The sequence below is a fragment of the Poeciliopsis prolifica genome, unplaced genomic scaffold (assembly GCF_027474105.1).
Source record: "Poeciliopsis prolifica strain line A6 unplaced genomic scaffold, Auburn_PproV2 SCAFFOLD155, whole genome shotgun sequence".
In the NCBI taxonomy this organism is placed as follows: domain Eukaryota; kingdom Metazoa; phylum Chordata; class Actinopteri; order Cyprinodontiformes; family Poeciliidae; genus Poeciliopsis; species Poeciliopsis prolifica.
In genome coordinates, this window is record NW_026562530.1 from 49,493 (window position 1) to 67,546 (window position 18,054).

Here is an 18,054-nt window from a genome sequence, read left to right on the forward strand (position 1 = left end):
CGACAGGTTTTAGCTGCACAAACAGGATTTATTATTTATGAGTCATTTGTAAAAAACAAACTGGAGAAAGTCTCAATACAGAAACAAGATTTCATTAAAAACATTGTATTTCAAAGATGGCAGCGAGATCCAGATACATAGAAATATTGGTCATCCAGCTGTTTGGTCATTTAATATAAAAGATCCATCCATCCATCCATCCATCCATCCATCCATCCATCCATCCATCCATCCCTCTATCCATCCCTCCATCTATCCGTCCCTCCATCCATCCATCCCTATCCATCCATCCATCCATCCATCCATCCATCCATCCATCCATCCATCCATCCATCCATCCATCCATCCATCCATCATCCATCCATCCATCCATCCATCCATCATCCATCCATCCATCCATCCATCATCCATCCATCCATCCATCCCTCCATCCATCCATCCATCCATCTATCCATCCATCCATCCATCCATCCATCCATCCATCCATCCATCCATCCATCCTCCATCCATCCATCCATCCATCTATCCATCCATCCATCCCTCCATCCATCCATCCATCCATCACCGTGTCCAGGTGAGAGGCGGGGTCACCTGGACAGGTCGCCAGTCTCTCCTGACAGCTGGAGCAGGAGACCCCACCATGCTGACTCTGTGCAGAAAGACCCCGGGTCGGGAATCGAACCCAGGACCTTCTTGCTGCAAGGCAACAGATCTAGCAACTGCACCACTGTGCTGCCCTCTTCATCCATCCTGATGATCCAATTAATCCTCCTCATCCTCATTTATGAGCCATTTTACTGTCCTCATCTTCATCATGTTACAACCACTGTCCGTCCCTCGCAGCTCCAGCTTGTCCAGTCTTTGTCCTGTTCTGCCTCATGTTTCTGTTCCTACTCTGCCCTTCATCACACTCATCCTCCTCACCCTTTCATCAATCTTCTCTATGCCACCTTCAGGCATTAACACATTCATCTTTCTTTAAAACTTATTTCGATCTATATCTGCACTCTTCATCCTTTTTCACAAACCTGCTTTACGTTTTCACACATTTTCAGCCAAATTTGAAGCTTATTTACAGTAAGCAAAGGTTTACTTACTGTTAATATTCATGTTTTATTCATGTTTTAACGTAGCATGTGGGGGTTTGCTCAGTCGGTCTGATGAAACACATGAAGCGCAACTTTCTGATTCATCCTTCCTGCTTGGCTGCAACCGCAGAGGTCTAAAGAGATTTAGGACAATTATTTAATCCTAAAGATGTTTTTAAAGATCCTTTAACTCTGTCCTCGTGAGTTTCGCTGATTTCATTTAGTGAATGCAGTGATTTACATTCATGAGATGACAGATGGGTAACTGGTTATCTGTTAGTAGCATGTCAGCGCTGATGCAACATCCTGATGACTCACAAGTCATCAGGATGCACATCAAGAAAAACCTCCAGCAGAGACCAGATGTTCTCCACAAACCTGGAGAAAAAACTTCTGCAAACTCTGCAGGAAAATGGAGTTTAAATCCTGAAAGGACGGCCTTTCTGGAGAACCAGAACCAGAACCAGGTTCTCATCAGGCTGTTTCCCGGCTGGAACATATTCAGCTGCACATCGAGACCAATTTACCCCAATTTACCCCAATTTACCCCCCTGACATGGAATAAGATCCCTAGAATAACTCCAGCCTTCCTCTGATCCGATCAGCTGCTGCTTTCATTCAGGAGACAAAACGCGACGGACAGCAGCTCCGTTTCACACAGCCAGATGGACGGGCTGCTCCGGTCTGTTCGGGTCCTGCTCCGGTTCTGTTCCGGTTCTGTTCCGGTCTGTTCGGGTTCTGCTCCGGTCCTGCTCCGGTTCTGTTCGGGTTCTGCTCCGGTTCTGTTCCGGTCCTGCTCCGGTTCTGTTCGGGTTCTGCTCCGGTCCTGCTCGGTTCTGTTCGGGTCCTGCTCCGGTTCAGCTCCGGTTCTGTTCGGGTTCTGCTCCGGTTCTGTTCGGGTTCTGCTCCGGTTCAGCTCGGGTTCTGTTCGGGTCCTCGGTTCTGTTCGGGTCCTGCTCCGGTTCAGCTCCGGTTCTGTTCGGGTTCTGTTCGGGTCCTGCTCCGGTTCTGTTCGGGCTGACCTATAAACTGCTCCCCACATCCCGACAAAGACGCTCTAAATCAACTCGGCTGGTGTTGTAAATGGACCACAGTCCGGTTCGGTTCGGTTGGGTTGTGCGGCTGAAGTGAGCCAACTCTGCGCGTCCAGCTGCTCCGGAAAGTGCGTGAAGAGACGCGTGAAGAGACGCGGGTCGCTCCGCTTACCTTCCTTCTTTAAGGCATTGATGATGGACTTCATGGTCGCTTCGGTTCCGGTCCGACTGGACTCTCCGACTGGACTCTCAGGAGCCCGGAGTTTCCGCTTCAGCACCGCGGACAGCGACGGCTCCTCCGCGGCGCGCCCCGCACATCATCCCGCACCTGCCTGCTGCCACCGCCTGCTTTAAAACCAGCGCGAGCGCTTCCGCTCACAGCGGCGCGTGCACGTAGCCCCGCCCACTTCCGCCGGCGCCCCGCCCTCCGGCTTTCTCCTCCAATCAGGATGAAATATCAGGACCAAAGCTTTATGATCAGGCATCGATTTAAAACAACCGGAGAATTATAGTAAATAATAACATGCAGGAGGAGAAGGTGGAGAACTGAAAAATGTTTTTAAAGGGGCAGGATCATAAAAAAACAAACATGTCATAATGTTATTTCCTCATTAAAAACAAAACATGTACTGTTGCTCTGATTCTTTCATACATGAAATTAAATGATTTAGTCTTTCAAGCTCGTTTCAGCTCCTTCAGACTAGCTAGCAGCAATTAGCAAGCTTCTCGTGGAACTGCTGAGTTTATAAAGGAGCTGCTGTTTAGAGCATCGCTGCTAAAAACGTTAAAAGGTTAAAGAGGAGCCATGATGGGACGGCTTCCTTTAGGCGGAGCTTCAGGAGGTTTTAAAGAGACAGACGCCCAATTTAAAGGCGCTACATTATATTTGACACATATAGCATTTTTACTTCTTTGTGCTACAAATGTTGACTCATTTGGAGTCAACATGCTCCAAATGATCAGGGATGTGTGACAACCAACATATTAATGCACATTTTACAGATATTAAAAAACAGAGGAATAATACAATGGATTCAGTGAAAAGACGAGTTCTTTACTTCATCACCTCCTCTGCTTGCAGCTGAACTAAGAAAGACTCAGAGAGGAGGTGGAAACATCGTCTACGAGTCGAAAGAGGAGTGAGAAGACGGCAAAGACTTTAACTGCACATGAAGAAAGATTTAAAAAGAAGAGATTATGATTTAACCCCCAAATGAGTCAACAAAACCCAGCATTGAAGCAAGAAGAGCACATTTAGTGAGAAAGTCTGACAGTTACACAAAATGAAAATCTCAGGTGGAATTTGATGAGAAACGCCCAGATGGTTCAGGTTGTTCATGTGTTCAGAAACAGGAATGATCCAGAATGAGAGGGAATCAGGAGGAAACAAGGTTTCTACAAATGATTTAACTGGAAATGTTCCAGTTGTTCCAGTTCAGAGCTGCTGGTTCTGCAGAACCTAAAGATATTAAAGAGAAGTTTGGCTTCTAGAAGATGAGAAAAAGTCTAAAAGTCATCAGGCTGTTGGACAAACTGCAAGCTGTCGGATTCTAAACCGTCTTCATCTGCTGTTTGCAGGATCTTCTGACTGTCTGAATACGACACCTGAGCAGCGCAGCTCAGACCTTCTGTCCTTTTCCAATTTAACAACAAAACCGTCTCAGGATTCCTGTTAAATGGATCCAACCTGGATCCTTCTGATGGAACCAAAATATGAAACCAAATCTTTAAATGCCATTTCAGCTGAAGGTTTTATTTCTGTTTAATTTTTACAGGAATAAATCTTTATTTCCTGGAATCTGGATAAACAAACCCTGATGCAGGAACATGGATCTGGATCAGGATCCGGATCAGAATCCAGATCAAGATCAGGATTAGAATCCGGATCAGGAACATGGATGTGGATCAGAATCCAGACCAGGAACATGGATCTGGATCAGGATCCGGATCAGAATCCAGATCAGGATCAGGATTAGAATCCGGATCAGGAACATGGATCTGGATCAGAATCCGGATCAAAAATATGGATCAGGATCTGGATCTGGATCCGGATCCGGATCAGGAACTGGATCTGGATCCGGATCAGGAACATGGATCCGGAGCAGGATCTGGATCTGGATCCGGATCAGGAACATGGATCCGGATCAGGAACTGGATCTGGATCTGGAACATGGATCTGGATCAGGATCTGGATCCGGATCAGGAACATGGATCCGGATCAGGATCTGGATCTGGAACATGTATCTGGATCAGGATCCGGACCAGGATCTGGATCTGGATCTGGATCTGGATCCGGATCAGGAACATGGATCAGGAACATGAATCCAGATCAGGATCTGGACCAGGATCTGGATCTGGATCAGGAACATGAATCTGGATCAGGAACATGGATCCGGATCAGGATCTGGATCTGGATCAGGAACATGAATCTGGATCAGAATCCAAATCAAACATGGATCCAGATCAGGATCTGGATCTGGATCAGGAACATGAATCTGGATCAGAATCCAGATCAGGAACATGGATCTGGATCTAGATTATCCTGCGCCACCTACAGCTCAGGAGTTTCAGGAAGTCGTTTTTCTCTTCAGCTCAGAAAAACAGAAACAATCCATCAGCTTGAACATAAATCCTACAGAAAACCGGAAGCTGCTGAGTCGGGTTTGTTCTCTGATCTGTGTGTGTTGGGATGATGCAGTGGGATTATCGCAGCGTGGCAGTGGGGTCTGGTCATCCTAACTCCAGCTTCCAGTGGATGGAGGAGAGGACCAGCAGAAATCTGCAGTCACATCAGAGGAGCTGCTGAACCGAACCCAAACCCGTCTGAGACGCTCTGGCAGCGTCGTGCTGCAGGTTTTCATTTGTCGGGTTTTATCGTTTCTCCATGACCCGGGATCCTGGCAGCTGCGGAGATTATCTGCTGTTGTCTTCAGTGACGGTAATCTGCAGCAGAACATGGAGACGCAGCAGGAGTTCGCTCTGTTTGGTTCGTTCTGCTCAGGTTTGTGTTGTTGGGTTTTTAAAGGTGAGTCTGAAAAAAGCTGAACTGGAGATAAAACCTTCAGCTGCATCTGAAGTTTCCTCAGGACCAAATTGATCCCATTTTCATGTTTCTATGCAGGAATACAGAATATAATCAGGCTCATGTTGGTGCATGTGAAGCCGCTGGCAGAGAACAGGAACTCACTTGGACAACGATCCCACAGGTGAGATAACGGCCGAGTTCAAACCGGACTTTATTGTTCTGCTCTCTGGATGACGATAAATGACAGCGAACAGATGAAGTCGCTGACAGATGAACTCATAACCGGCTTAATGAGGCGATAAAACACCGGCTGACTGTTCCTCACTGCTTCACCGAGCCTCACTGCTTCACCGAGCCTCATGCCAGAGCAAACGCAGGTCTGGGTTTGGGTTCTGGGTTTGGGTTCTGGGTTCTGGGTTTTGGGTTCTGGGTTTGGGTTCTGGGTTTTAGTTCTGGGTTCTGGGTTTTGGGTTCTGGGTTCTGGGTTTGGGTTCTGGGTTCTGGGTTCTGGGTTTTGGGTTCTGGGTTCTGGGTTCTGGGTTTTGGGTTCTGGGTTTGGGTTCTGGGTTTTGGTTCTGGGTTCTGGGTTCTGGGTTCTGGGTTCTGGGTTCTGGGTTTTGGGTTCTGGGTTCTGGGTTCTGGGTTCTGGGTTTTGGGTTCTGGGTTTTGGGTTCTGGGTTCTGGGTTTTGGTTCTGGGTTCTGGGTTTTGGGTCTGGGTTCTGGGTTCTGGGTTTTGGGTTCTGGGTTTTGGGTTCTGGGTTCTGGGTTTTGGGTTCTGGGTTTTGGGTTCTGGGTTCTGGGTTTGGGTTCTGGGTTTTGGGTTCTGGGTTCTGGGTTTTGGGTTCTGGGTTCTGGGTTTTGGGTTCTGGGTTTTGGGTTCTGGGTTCTGGGTTTGGGTTCTGGTCAGACCTGCTGCTGTAAATAATTCAGCCTGACAGCAGAAATGAACGGTTTCTACTTTACTGGTTAAACATCTTATTTTATCCAAGAGCAACTAAAACAGACGATTCAGAAATGAACCTGAAGTTTTGCAGACATTTGGACCTTTGATCCTCCCACCACAACATTTCAATCAGCTTTAGGTCGGGACTTTGACTAGGCCTTTGTAAAACTTTCTGTTTTTGTTATCAATACCTAATTTTCCATCTCAAATCATTTTTATAAATTGTGATTTTTCTCATTTGAACATAAATCACTGCTGATTAATGAAGAGAGAAACAATTTTTCTCATAATGTTAGTTTGATATTAACTTTACTCTTGATGCCTGCAGATGGATGTTTCAGTAAATATGAAGCAGGATGAATGAAGGTCGAAACATAAATATGACAATATTTATGTTTTCCAGACAGTTCTGGAAAGACCGGGCAGGACGACAATGATGATGGGTGGAGGTGATGGAGGTGATGGAGGGTGGAGGTGATGGAGGTGATGGAGGGTGGAGGTGATGGAGGGTGGAGGTGATGGAGGGTGGAGGTGATGGAGGTGATGGAGGGTGGAGGTGATGGAGGTGATGGAGGTGATGGAGGGTGGAGGTGATGGAGGTGATGGAGGTGATGGAGGGTGGAGGTGATGGAGGGTGGAGGTGATGGAGGGTGGAGGTGATGGAGGGTGGAGGTGATGGAGGGTGGAGGTGATAGAGGTGATGGAGGGAAATGAATTTGGTGTGAAATGAAGGCAGCAGGTTCTGGTCGGGTCGCGGCGCTCCAACAGCTGTTGGGAGGTTTTGGTCGTGTTCCACTTTTATCGGGTCGCTGCTGATGATGAGGTCAACAATGGCAGGATTACATCTTCAGATTAGATTACTCCGCCCCTCAGGCTCAGGGAGGGAGTAACTTTTATTTATTTGTTTGTTCTTCTTTTCTCATTTTCTCTAATCCCTGAAGCGTCTCTGTGGCACCAGAACCAGGTCAGCGGCGCTGGGTTCTGATCCAGGACCAGGAGTTAACCTGAACCGACCAGCTGATCGTTTCCTGAGTTTAACTTGGACTCGTGGTCTGAGTCTCTTAGTCCCACTTTCAGTCTCTTGTAATGAAAAGTGAAAGAAAGTTGGTGTGAAAACTGCTGAATGTTTTATTGTGAAAGGATGAGCCTGATTAGCAGCCAGTGATGCTGCTGGATTATTATGGGATACTAAAGGCTCATAATCTGCTCATAGTGATGTCTTTATGAATGTTTCTCCAACTGTATGAAACGATTTCGTGCTTAAGGATCAGGAATCCGACTTCTGATCACTTCAACTGGGGAAATGTTCCCTGTTTTCAAAACTTTGGCTGAGATGGAGTTTCTAAGTCCAGTTTCTAACTCCAGTTTCTAACTCCAGTTTCCAGTTTCCAGGACGGATTCAACCTCCAGAACAACATCAAAACCTTGAGCTGTTTTATTTTATTTTCAGAATTGTAGAACAATCATTTCGTTTAATTGTTTTTATGTAGTCAATGGCGCCACAGTCTGTCTTTTTTGTCCCTGCGGAGACAAAGTTGCACATATTCACCTGCTTGATGTGTGATGACACAATGTAAACGCCAGTCAGTTTTAAACTGTGTGACCCGTTATATGAAGAGATGCTGTTCCCACAGAGCCGGTGCTAACACAGTAGCACTCATCCCAAACAGCAGAATCAGCAAACGTCCGTCTCATCAACATGCAGAAGCTGAGTGAGCGTTTAAAATGTTGCAAAAAGATAAAAAGAAAATGTGAATGAAGCGTAACTCTGTCCACAGTTCTTCCATCTTGGAGAGTCATGCCTCTGGTAAGGCACAGACCCACCAGTGGATGGCGCCGTTTGCTTCATCAAACTTGTTTCCGTCTTTGCTTTAGCACATTAACTCGGCTCCAGGGAATGTGCTTTCTGAAACTGAAGTTATCACCATTTTAATAAAAAGTATTGATTAAAAACGACTGTCTGAATCTACATTGGGGACGTTTGGCTGCTAAAAGAAGAATTTCTCTTGCAGATCAGAGTTTAAAAATCCAACCAGCTCTACAGTTTCACATCTAACCAGAGGAATTTGAACAGATCTGAATGAAATAACTGGTTTAATCAGTTTCTGCAGGACAAACATCCCTCGACCCGAAACCCAGGGAAGAATCAGCGCCAGGTGCGATGATGAGCGTTGGTTCCCATGGCAACACACTGATAATCCACCATGGGGATTATAAAGGAAAGTCATTAAAGAGGATGAAAAGATCGGGGATTTGAAATGTATCTGGAGAGAGATTGAGGAAGAGAGACTCGGCGGGGACAAAATGGACCGATCGGGACTCACCTATATCAGAGTCTTTGTGGTTCTTGATGAGTTCGGCGAGCTCAAAGTTTCCTGCAATAATGGCCACCTGCAGAGGACAAGAAGAAGCCGGGAGGAGTTTCATCAGACGGAACATTTTTATTCAAGAACAAACGTCAGACCCAAACTTTCTGATTTAAAACTCATTTTTCCATCTCCTTTGCACCAACATGGATATTTCTGTCTAACTCTCTACCGGCGCCCAGGCTTTCTGAGTCTTCCTGTTTCTTACAATCATCCATCATCTGTTAAGTCCTAACTAAAACCTGGATGTTTGGTTCTCAGGAGTTCACAGAAAATAACATTTAATCTGTCAGTCAATTAATTAAACTGTAATCTGGCTCATAATCCCACCCATCACTCTATCGAGCCTTTCCTCCATACAGGACCTATAGAGGTCAAGGGTCAGGAAAAGGGCAGCTAACATCTGTGCAGACCCCACACATCCTGGACACATACTGTTTAGGTTTTACCTTCAGGTGGCGCTACAGAGGCAGTTTCTACCCTCAGTTTGTTTCTCCAGTCCCAGATCCAAAACATTCATATTCACACTAATGCAACAATCATTTCTTCTTTAAAAAATAAATAAAAATAAATAAATAAATAAATATATATATATATATATATATATATATATATATATATATATATATATATATATATAATATATATATATATATATATATATATATATATATATATATATATATTGTGTGAAAACATGAACGGTTCATTTCAGCTCCACTGCAGGATGTGACATGGATGCAGAATCAGCAAAATGACAAAACAAATCTACAAAGGGACAAAAGTCACTTCAGTCAGTGCAGCGCCCCCTCATGGTGGCTCATTGCATCTTTTCCCCCACTTTATTCTTTGATTGTTTTTTTTCTTTTTTGCCCATCTGAAAACAAAAAGTCTGGTATGTTTGGTACAATTATTTTCTAAGTCTGGTAAAGAAATAATAACAATAACCAGTTTATTTCTTATCAGCCTTTCCTGCACAGTCTGGGTGTTTTTGCATCAGGGTTGGAGGATCACAGTGTGAGCAGGGCTTGTCCACCAGGAGGCAGTAGAGAGGCACCAAACATTTGGACTCAGAGGTTTTCAGTTCTGTGCTGACATGGACTTGCTCAGCAGAACCAGGAGGATAAAGAAGTCCAGGCCTCAAAACAGACCGGCCGTTTTTAATCTGCACACACACACACACACACACACACACACACACACACACACCAACACACACACACACACACACACACACACACACACACACACGTCTCATGGGAAACCCCACAGCATTACATAAGAAGCCTGCTCTGCTCTGCTCTGTTTCGGTGCCATGAACGCGTCCGTCTCTGCAGGATGAAAAACCTGGACGTTGGTTCTGAGAAAACGGAGAAACAACCAGGTTTTCCATCAACGTGACGTTTCCTGAACGTTTATCCAGCTGAAAACAAAAGGCTTCCTCCACAATGAAGCATGTCAATAAATGTATATCTGTAACGTATTCCGGGAGGAAAATCTGTTCCTTCAGAAGCAGGTGGGGGAGGGGACGGATGCTGGATCTCCCACAGCCATCGAGTGACGAAGCAGTGACTGTTTGTTTTTATTTTAATGTTTTAGAATCAAACTGCTTCAGTTTTAAATCAGGTTTGAAAAACCATTTTACAAACAATGATTATCTTCAGCTGAGGAGCATCCTGATGTTTGTTGCTTCCCATCATTTGTTTGCAGCATATTAAGCATGAAAATAACAACTTTATGAAAGATTTAATGATTATCTAGAGGAAATGAAAGCATGGTTTCATCTTGATTGTTTCTATTTATAGAAAACCAGAGAGGCGTGTTTGGTCTTTTCCAGTTCAGTCGCTTCAATCCAAATCCAGACCGTTTGGTGAGTCCAAATGCTGATCGAGCCAAAACGGAAACTCTGGTTCTGTGAACGCCGATCAAACCATAGACGCTAAAAAGCAGGAAGTGGACCATGGTTCCTGTTGCAGCGCCCCCACAGGCCTGGAGGGGAACAGGCTGTTTGACTCAGCAGAGCAGAGCAGAGCACCTCCACCTCCAGCTGCCACCTCCAGCATCTCCACCTCCAGCTGCTCCACCTCCACCTCCAGCACCTCCACCTCCAGCTGCTCCACCTCCAGCATCTCCACCTCCAGCTGCTCCACCTCCACCTCCAGCACCTCCACCTCCAGCTGCTCCACCTCCAGCTGCTCCACCTCCAGCATCTCCACCTCCACCTCCAGCTGCTCCACCTCCAGCTGCTCCACCTCCAGCATCTCCACCTCCAGCTGCTCCACCTCCACCTCCAGCACCTCCACCTCCAGCTGCTCCACTTCCAGCATCTCCACCTCCAGCACCTCCACCTCCAGCTGCTCCACCTCCAGCATCTCCACCTCCAGCACCTCCACCTCCAGCTGCTGCACCTCCAGCTGCTCCACCTCCAGCATCTCCACCTCCACCTCCAGCATCTCCACCTCCTGCTGCTCCACCTCCAGCTCCTGAGGTGGAGCAGCAGGAGGTGGAGCAGCTGATGAAGTTCTGGTCTCTAATCAAACAGTCTGTCAGGTGGAAATCCCTCGGTCACTAATTTGTTAATATCTAACTCTGAAGATAGAAATGTAAGCTCAGCTGAGGCGAAGCACTGAAACAGATTTTGTCTTTGAAACCAACGCTGAATTTCATCTCCACTGAAACAACTAAACCAGAGCAGCAGGGGGCGCTCTCAAGTCTCTTTTTATCAGAGAGCGAAGCTGCCAACCAATGAGCTGCAGGAAACAGTCACCATTTATCTCTCATTATCATCCTGCCGCCCACAGTCAGCAGCAGCACTGCCATGGCCGCCACATCCATTCTCTTCCTGGTCTCCGCTGGTTGTCAGGGAGACAAATGGTTGTGTAGCAGGAAGTGGGTAAAGATGTGGAGGAGAATTCACCGACACTTTCAGCCAGGTGGAACATCAGAGGAGCAAAAGGTTCTTCAGAGGAACGAAGGGAAACTGCAGGTCAAGACAGACTGGGATTATACTGGAAAACTCATCAAAACGTGATGGTTAGAGGATCAGACTGACATCCAGACTGACATCCAGACCAACATCCAGACTGGCATCCAGACCGACATCCAGACTGACATCCAGACTGACATCCAGACCGACATCCAGACCAACATCCAGACTGGCATCCAGACCGACATCCAGACTGACATCCAGACTGACATCTAGACTCATGCATCCAGACTGACATCCAGACTGACATCTAGACTCATGCATCCAGACTGACATCCAGACTGACATCTAGACTGACATCTAGACTGACATCTAGACTCATGCATCCAGACTGACATCCAGACTGACATCTAGACTGACATCTAGACTCATGCATCCAGACTGACATCCAGACTGACATCTAGACTGACATCTAGACTCATGCACCCAGACTGACATCCAGACTGACATACAGACCGACATCCAGACCGACATCCAGACTGACATCCAGACTGACATCCAGAATCACATCCAGACTGACATCCAGACCGACATCCAGACTGACATCCAGACCGACATCTAGACTGACATCCAGACTGACATCCAGACTCATGCATCCAGACTGACATCCAGACTGACATACAGACCGACATCCAGACCGACATCCAGACTGACATCCAGACTGACATCCAGACTCATGCATCCAGACTGACATCCAGACTGACATCCAGACTGACATCTAGACTGACATCCAGACTGACATCTAGACTGACATCCAGACTCATGCATCCAGACTGACATCTAGACTGACATCCAGACTGACATCTAGACTGACATACAGACCGACATCCAGACTGACATCCAGACCGACATCCAGACTGACATCCAGAATCGCATCCATACTGACATCTAGACCGACATCCAGACTGACATCTAGACCAACATCCAGACTGACATCCAGACCGACATCCAGACCGACATCTAGACTAACATCCAGACTGACATCCAGACTCATGCACCCAAAAGTTTTCTAAATTTCCACCTAATCTTAGACAACATTTCAGATTTGACTGTAAAATGTCATTATTATATAGTTGAGCTTCGATCGCGAGAAGCAGCTTCATTTAAAGTTTAATTTGCTGAAAAGGGAAAGAAAACTGTAAATCTGGAGAATTATTTACATATTTAATCCTCCGGGAGGAAAAGAAACGTTTTGATCTGAAGTGTCATGTTAACGTGGAGCGCCACTGTCTCCGTGGTGACAGTGACTTCCTGCACAGCCGGAGGGAGCCGGTTGGTTGGCAACAGAAACATGTCAACCAGGAGTGCCTGAAGGCAACACCGGATCTCCGGGACGCGGAGCCCAGGTGACAGCGGGTCTCTGGGGAGTCAGAGCCACTTTATCTGAAGAAGACAACAGAACTCAGTGGAAACACGGCGTCCATCCAGAACCGCCGACCCAGACGGGTCCAGATGGGTCCAGCCGGATCCGGATGGGTCCAGACGGGTCCGGATGGGTCCAGACGGGTCCGGATGGGTCCAGACGGGTCCGGATGGGTCCAGACGGGTCCGGATGGGTCCAGGTCCTCATGCCACTGGTCAGTTAGCGGTTCTGATCTAGTTCTTCTGCTTCTGTGGCTTCTGGTGGCTCATCAGGTACATAAACTGAATTCATAAACAGGTCAAAGCTGCAGAGTCGCATTCAGCCAGTGACACTCACCCAGTCATACGCTGATTGATCAGCAACTTGGGGAGAAGTGCCTTGCTCAGAGGCACATCCACATACATCCTAACCCAGCCTGGTAAAAAAACACTCCTCCTTCATATGGAGGATCTGACTCACTTCAGAAGGGGTTGTCTCTGCTGCAGGGAAGCCACTGACTGCATTAACCGCTCCACAGAACCCCGACTTCCTGACTGTCCCTTTAAGACTTAGACTGGGAGAGACGGAGCGGGAAGAGAGAAGGGAGAATGTGGAGAATGGAGGAAGGTTTTGATGAAAATGGAGACATTTAGATGTTAAAGGTTGAAGAGATCAGAAACTTCCACAATACAACTGGAGAGATGAGAAACAACATGAAGGGTCGGTTTGTTGAAATCATCAAGAAAACAAATAACTGAGAGAGAACAACTGATTCTCTGCTTTTCTCTGTTTCTTTTGGCTGAAACAATACATCTTTTAACGAGTGCTACAACCCCCCCCCCACACACACACACAGATGCACTGTTACACAACAGCACAGGTTTTTCAAATGGCTCATTTTCCAGACACCAAGAAAAAAGAAACTTATCACAACTGGACGGGATTTTCTTTGTGCTTTAATTGTTTCTGCTGTAGAGACCCAAACGGAAAAACCAAAATGAGCAACATGTGAATGTTAGGTCCGACAGGCTGCTCAGAAAATAAAGTCACTCCTTTCACAATGTCTCAAATTCATTTGAGTCTTAAAATATGACTGAAATATTTTTAACATTTTAATAGCTTGACAATTTCAAACCACTGCAAGTTTGCGCCTTCACTTTAAGTAAACTTGATTGATTTTTAATCTTTGTCATTTAACTCGTATTTACCTGTGAAGTTAATTTGATTTTTCCTTAGAGCTCATAAATGTCACATTTGTTTCAAACACGTCTAGAGAGCCGTTTTGAACAAACGTTTTCTCAGTTTAAAGCTGCTTTTCTCTAATTGTTTAAGGTATTTCGCCTTGATATGTAGTTAATTTGTGTGTTTGAGCTTCTTTCTGTTGTTTTGCTGAGGAATGGCAGAGTGGGTGTTCAAGCTCTCTGTCTAGATGTACTCCTGTTTAGAGTTATGTAATGTTTCTGCTCTGATATTCAGGATTTGTCAGAATACAAATAAAACAGATGAAGCATCTGAAGAGGATGACCTTTTAATGCATTCAAATTATTGGTGCAGCAGCTTGAACCCAATTTATTCTACCCTGCTGTGTTTTCTAATTCCAATGATATTTAATTACTTCTGACCTGTTCTATTGATATCACCTGCTCTCTTGTCTGCTGTTTATTTCTACAAACATTTAGTTAATTTTTTCTGCATTGTAAAGTCAACAGATTAAACGTGCTGCAGAAAATCTGGAGAACTGAATCAAATCAACCACAGAGATAAAACTGGAACAACATCAGCAACTCCGATCAATCTGTGAAGCATTTTAAGACCATCTGAACTCCATCATTCTGCAGAAAGGAAAGGATGGAGGAAAACAAGATGGCAGACAGCAGGACGTCTGGCAGCACAAACACCTCGAGCACGGTGGCGGAGGGATGATGATGTGGGCTGGTTGTCACTCATTCAGCTCCATCAGTCAGACGGTTTGGTCCTAACTGGGTCATCAACAAGACAATGGCCTAGTCAAATTCCATACCTCAAATGAAACAAGAACCAGAACTGCAGGAAAGCTGGAAAGAATCTGGGATCCTCAGTGTTTTTCTAAATGAGGTCAAAGTTCAAAGCTTGATCATGTTCATCATACCCTAAAGTGGAACCATAAAACTTTAGAAACCACTTCGAAACAGTCTGAAAATATAAAAATACATAAAACTGTTTACCATGGATGTTAAGCAAACCACATGAAAATGTTTCCTGAAGTTTATTTAAATTAATTTAAAAGGAAATGATGAATGAATAAACCGGGCCTGAGCCTGAACGTATCGTCCTCTGAGCTGCAGGACAGTCACAGCTTTTGAATCTCCTGCAGCTCAGTTTCCTCTGGTCTGTACCTGTTCCAGCTTCCATCTGTAAAACAGGCATAAACTTGTTGGATTCAGCTCTGGGCTTCATGTGTAGGAGGAGAGTGCAACAATGATAAAGATAGTAAGTGCAAGAGAGCGATTTTTTTCCTCCACTCAACAACAAGTGAGAGTCCAACATGTTTAGTGGCTGCTTGATGTTCAGCCGCTGAGCCTGCTGTCAGGAAAATAACGGCTGTTTGTTTCTCTTCTGCAACAGATTTGCACTTGGCCGCCCCAGTTAAGCTGAACGTCTTCACTACTGAGGGACAGCAGCTGCTGGGTCTTATTGTCAGCAATCTTTGCGCTTTTATCGGCAAGAAAATCATCTCACTACCAAAGAAAATTGCTTTGCTTTGAAAAGCAGTGCAGTGATAAAAGCAGTGTGTTGCATAATACTCAACCACTTACTAATAATTTACTAATAAATCAGTTCTGGGAAACATTTGAGAAAAATTCCAACTAAACTACAGAACTACAACTACAGAATGAGTTGTAGATGGTGCTGGGCACCGCTAACTGAAATTAATGCTAAAGCATTACAACAACATGGTATTTAGCATAAAATAACTAAATATAACCATGCAAATACCAACCATGCCTCAACAATTTTATGAGCAAATTTGTCTTTGCACACCTGCCTGGACGGTTTGGGCTTCAAGAAATTACAACAGAACACATTGGGAAAATTTATCTAGGAGATACTAGATGCTCTAAGCATCTTTATTATCACCAAAAACACAAACACCAGCCAAAAAATGATCTCTAGCCGAGTCATATTAGCAGAACTATGTCCATCACTACCTACCGACATGGATATGCTTGGATTACAGAATTTCTGATTCAGATTTCTAAGACTAAACTGATCTGAGTCTATATTCCGTTTCAGAGATCCAGAAAGAAATCCAAATCAAGTCACACAAGCTGACCCACATCAGGGCTCATCATCAGAACCTTTTCAAGAAACATGTTTAAAAGAGAAGACAGAGAGGACTGGACCCATAACCAAACAAAACACAATTTAAGTTCTGCCCTCCCGGACTAGCCCCCAAATTGTTACATTCTGGGATGATAAGCAGTCAAGCCTGACAGAAACGTCACACCAAGGGGGGCATTTTTACACTGGAGAAGCAGAATTTATCTGCATTAACACATCATTATCGGTTTGATACGTAAAACTGGCCTGATATGAAAAACTGATGTTTATTTCCATCTTTTTGCTGTGTATTTCTGGGCTGGGGTCATGTGGTATTTGTTTGGTCATGTGACTGACAGTGATGCAGAGCAGGGTTGATATCAGCAGTGTCTTTGTCTTTTCCCACTGTTGTAAGTGTATGGAAACATATATAGTAAATAGTACTATAAAGTACCATAAGGTGCATCCCTGATAATCACCAAACTACACAACCAGTTCAAAGCTGTCTGTGTTTCCTCTAAAGTGTCAAACCTCACAGTATCATGAAAACTTATTATTTTTTCTAGATTTTGTTCAGTGCAGTTTGTTCACAGAAATCACACTCCAGGGAAACGGCTAAATTTAAGCCTCAGCTGTAGTCAGACTGTGACTAACGGTGATGTGATTTCAGTTCATCCCGTCCTCCCTCTCTCTGTGAAACGCTGCAGCTAATGAAACGCTCCACTGGAGTGGATGTGGAGGACCTGGAGGACCCCGTGGGACTGCCTTTCGTAAAAGCCTGCCTGGATAAGGCTCTTTTGTAACTGAGGCGTAGGTTATGAGTCAAACATATCAGTTGGAACTTTTCCCCTCAGAAAACATGCAGATAATCGCAGCAGGAGAGCAGGTTCACTGTCCATCGGGACAAATCCTCAGTTCAGGCCACAGATGTTCGATTCGACTCTTACAGGATGAGCATGAAGCAAAATCACTCTGATTTGAACGTATTCACACAAACAAAACCAAAATGTTAAACATCAAATCTTTCATTTTAAGCACAAAACCCCAGTTAGAACAGCTTGACTGGAAATGACGCTTGAAACATGTGAAAACTGTAGGAAAGGTTTTTCAGGCAGCTGGACACATAACGTACCTACCCTAACCTTCAGGTTTTTATGATTCTGCGACGGAGGAAATTCACACACATTTTCATAAAAATGATGAAAATCATTGGGTCTACGTGACTGCTAACTCCCACCTGCAGGTGGCAGTGTCTCTTACTTTAACTACACTTCAGTTGGACTGGATATGCAGCGTAACAAAAATCCAGCTGATTTCTTTATGTCCAGCCTGTCTGCTTATTTTCACATCTTTTTGCTTCTACATATAGATTTTGAAAGGGAAATGAGGAATAAATATTGCAAAATTCCTCACAAATATTTCCATCGTAGTTCCGCAAAATCAGTGATTCTGATTGCAAAAACTCAGCAAAACAAACGTGAAGTTCTGGAGGAACTGCAAAATGTTCACTTCATCACGAAGAGATGATTCATGATGTTGACTTTAACTGTCTGTGGTCATAATGTTCTGCCTGACATGTTGTAGGGCCTCAGACTTTGGTTGCAGTCACCTCCCACTTTCTTAAAATCACACTTCAAAGTCGCAGCATCATAGTGCTTCGATTCTGTTTTTCTGAAATAAACGGCAGATTTGAAGCGATGTTTGTGACACCAGCTCAGCGAACAGCCAGGATCTGATCTGTAGGGGAAAGTTGAGGAACATTTCCTGCAGAAATCTAATTTGCTTGCTGCAAAAAGAACATTTAATGAAATAATTGGAGTGACTCAGAAACATCACAAACATTCATGCACACACATTAAACTTTGTCGTGTTCAGGTTTCATGTCACGGTGCGTTTGTAAATATTTTCACGCTTTCTGAATAAATTCAGGCGCATCAGAATCGCCCTTTCTGCGCCCGACGAATCCCAA

The 18,054-nt window shown here is 44.9% G+C and overlaps 1 protein-coding gene across 1 annotated transcript in view; it reads right to left on the reverse strand.

The window, feature by feature from the left end:
- The window catches only part of LOC129356072 (SH3 and multiple ankyrin repeat domains protein 2-like), a gene marked incomplete at its 3' end in the record, with an annotated part of 128,318 nt that overhangs the window by 49,140 nt on the left and 61,124 nt on the right, over nucleotides 1–18,054 (reverse strand). Inside the window, 1 exon segment of the mRNA XM_055025686.1 lies at nucleotides 8,416–8,482. Coding sequence (XP_054881661.1) covers nucleotides 8,416–8,482 — 67 coding nt within the window.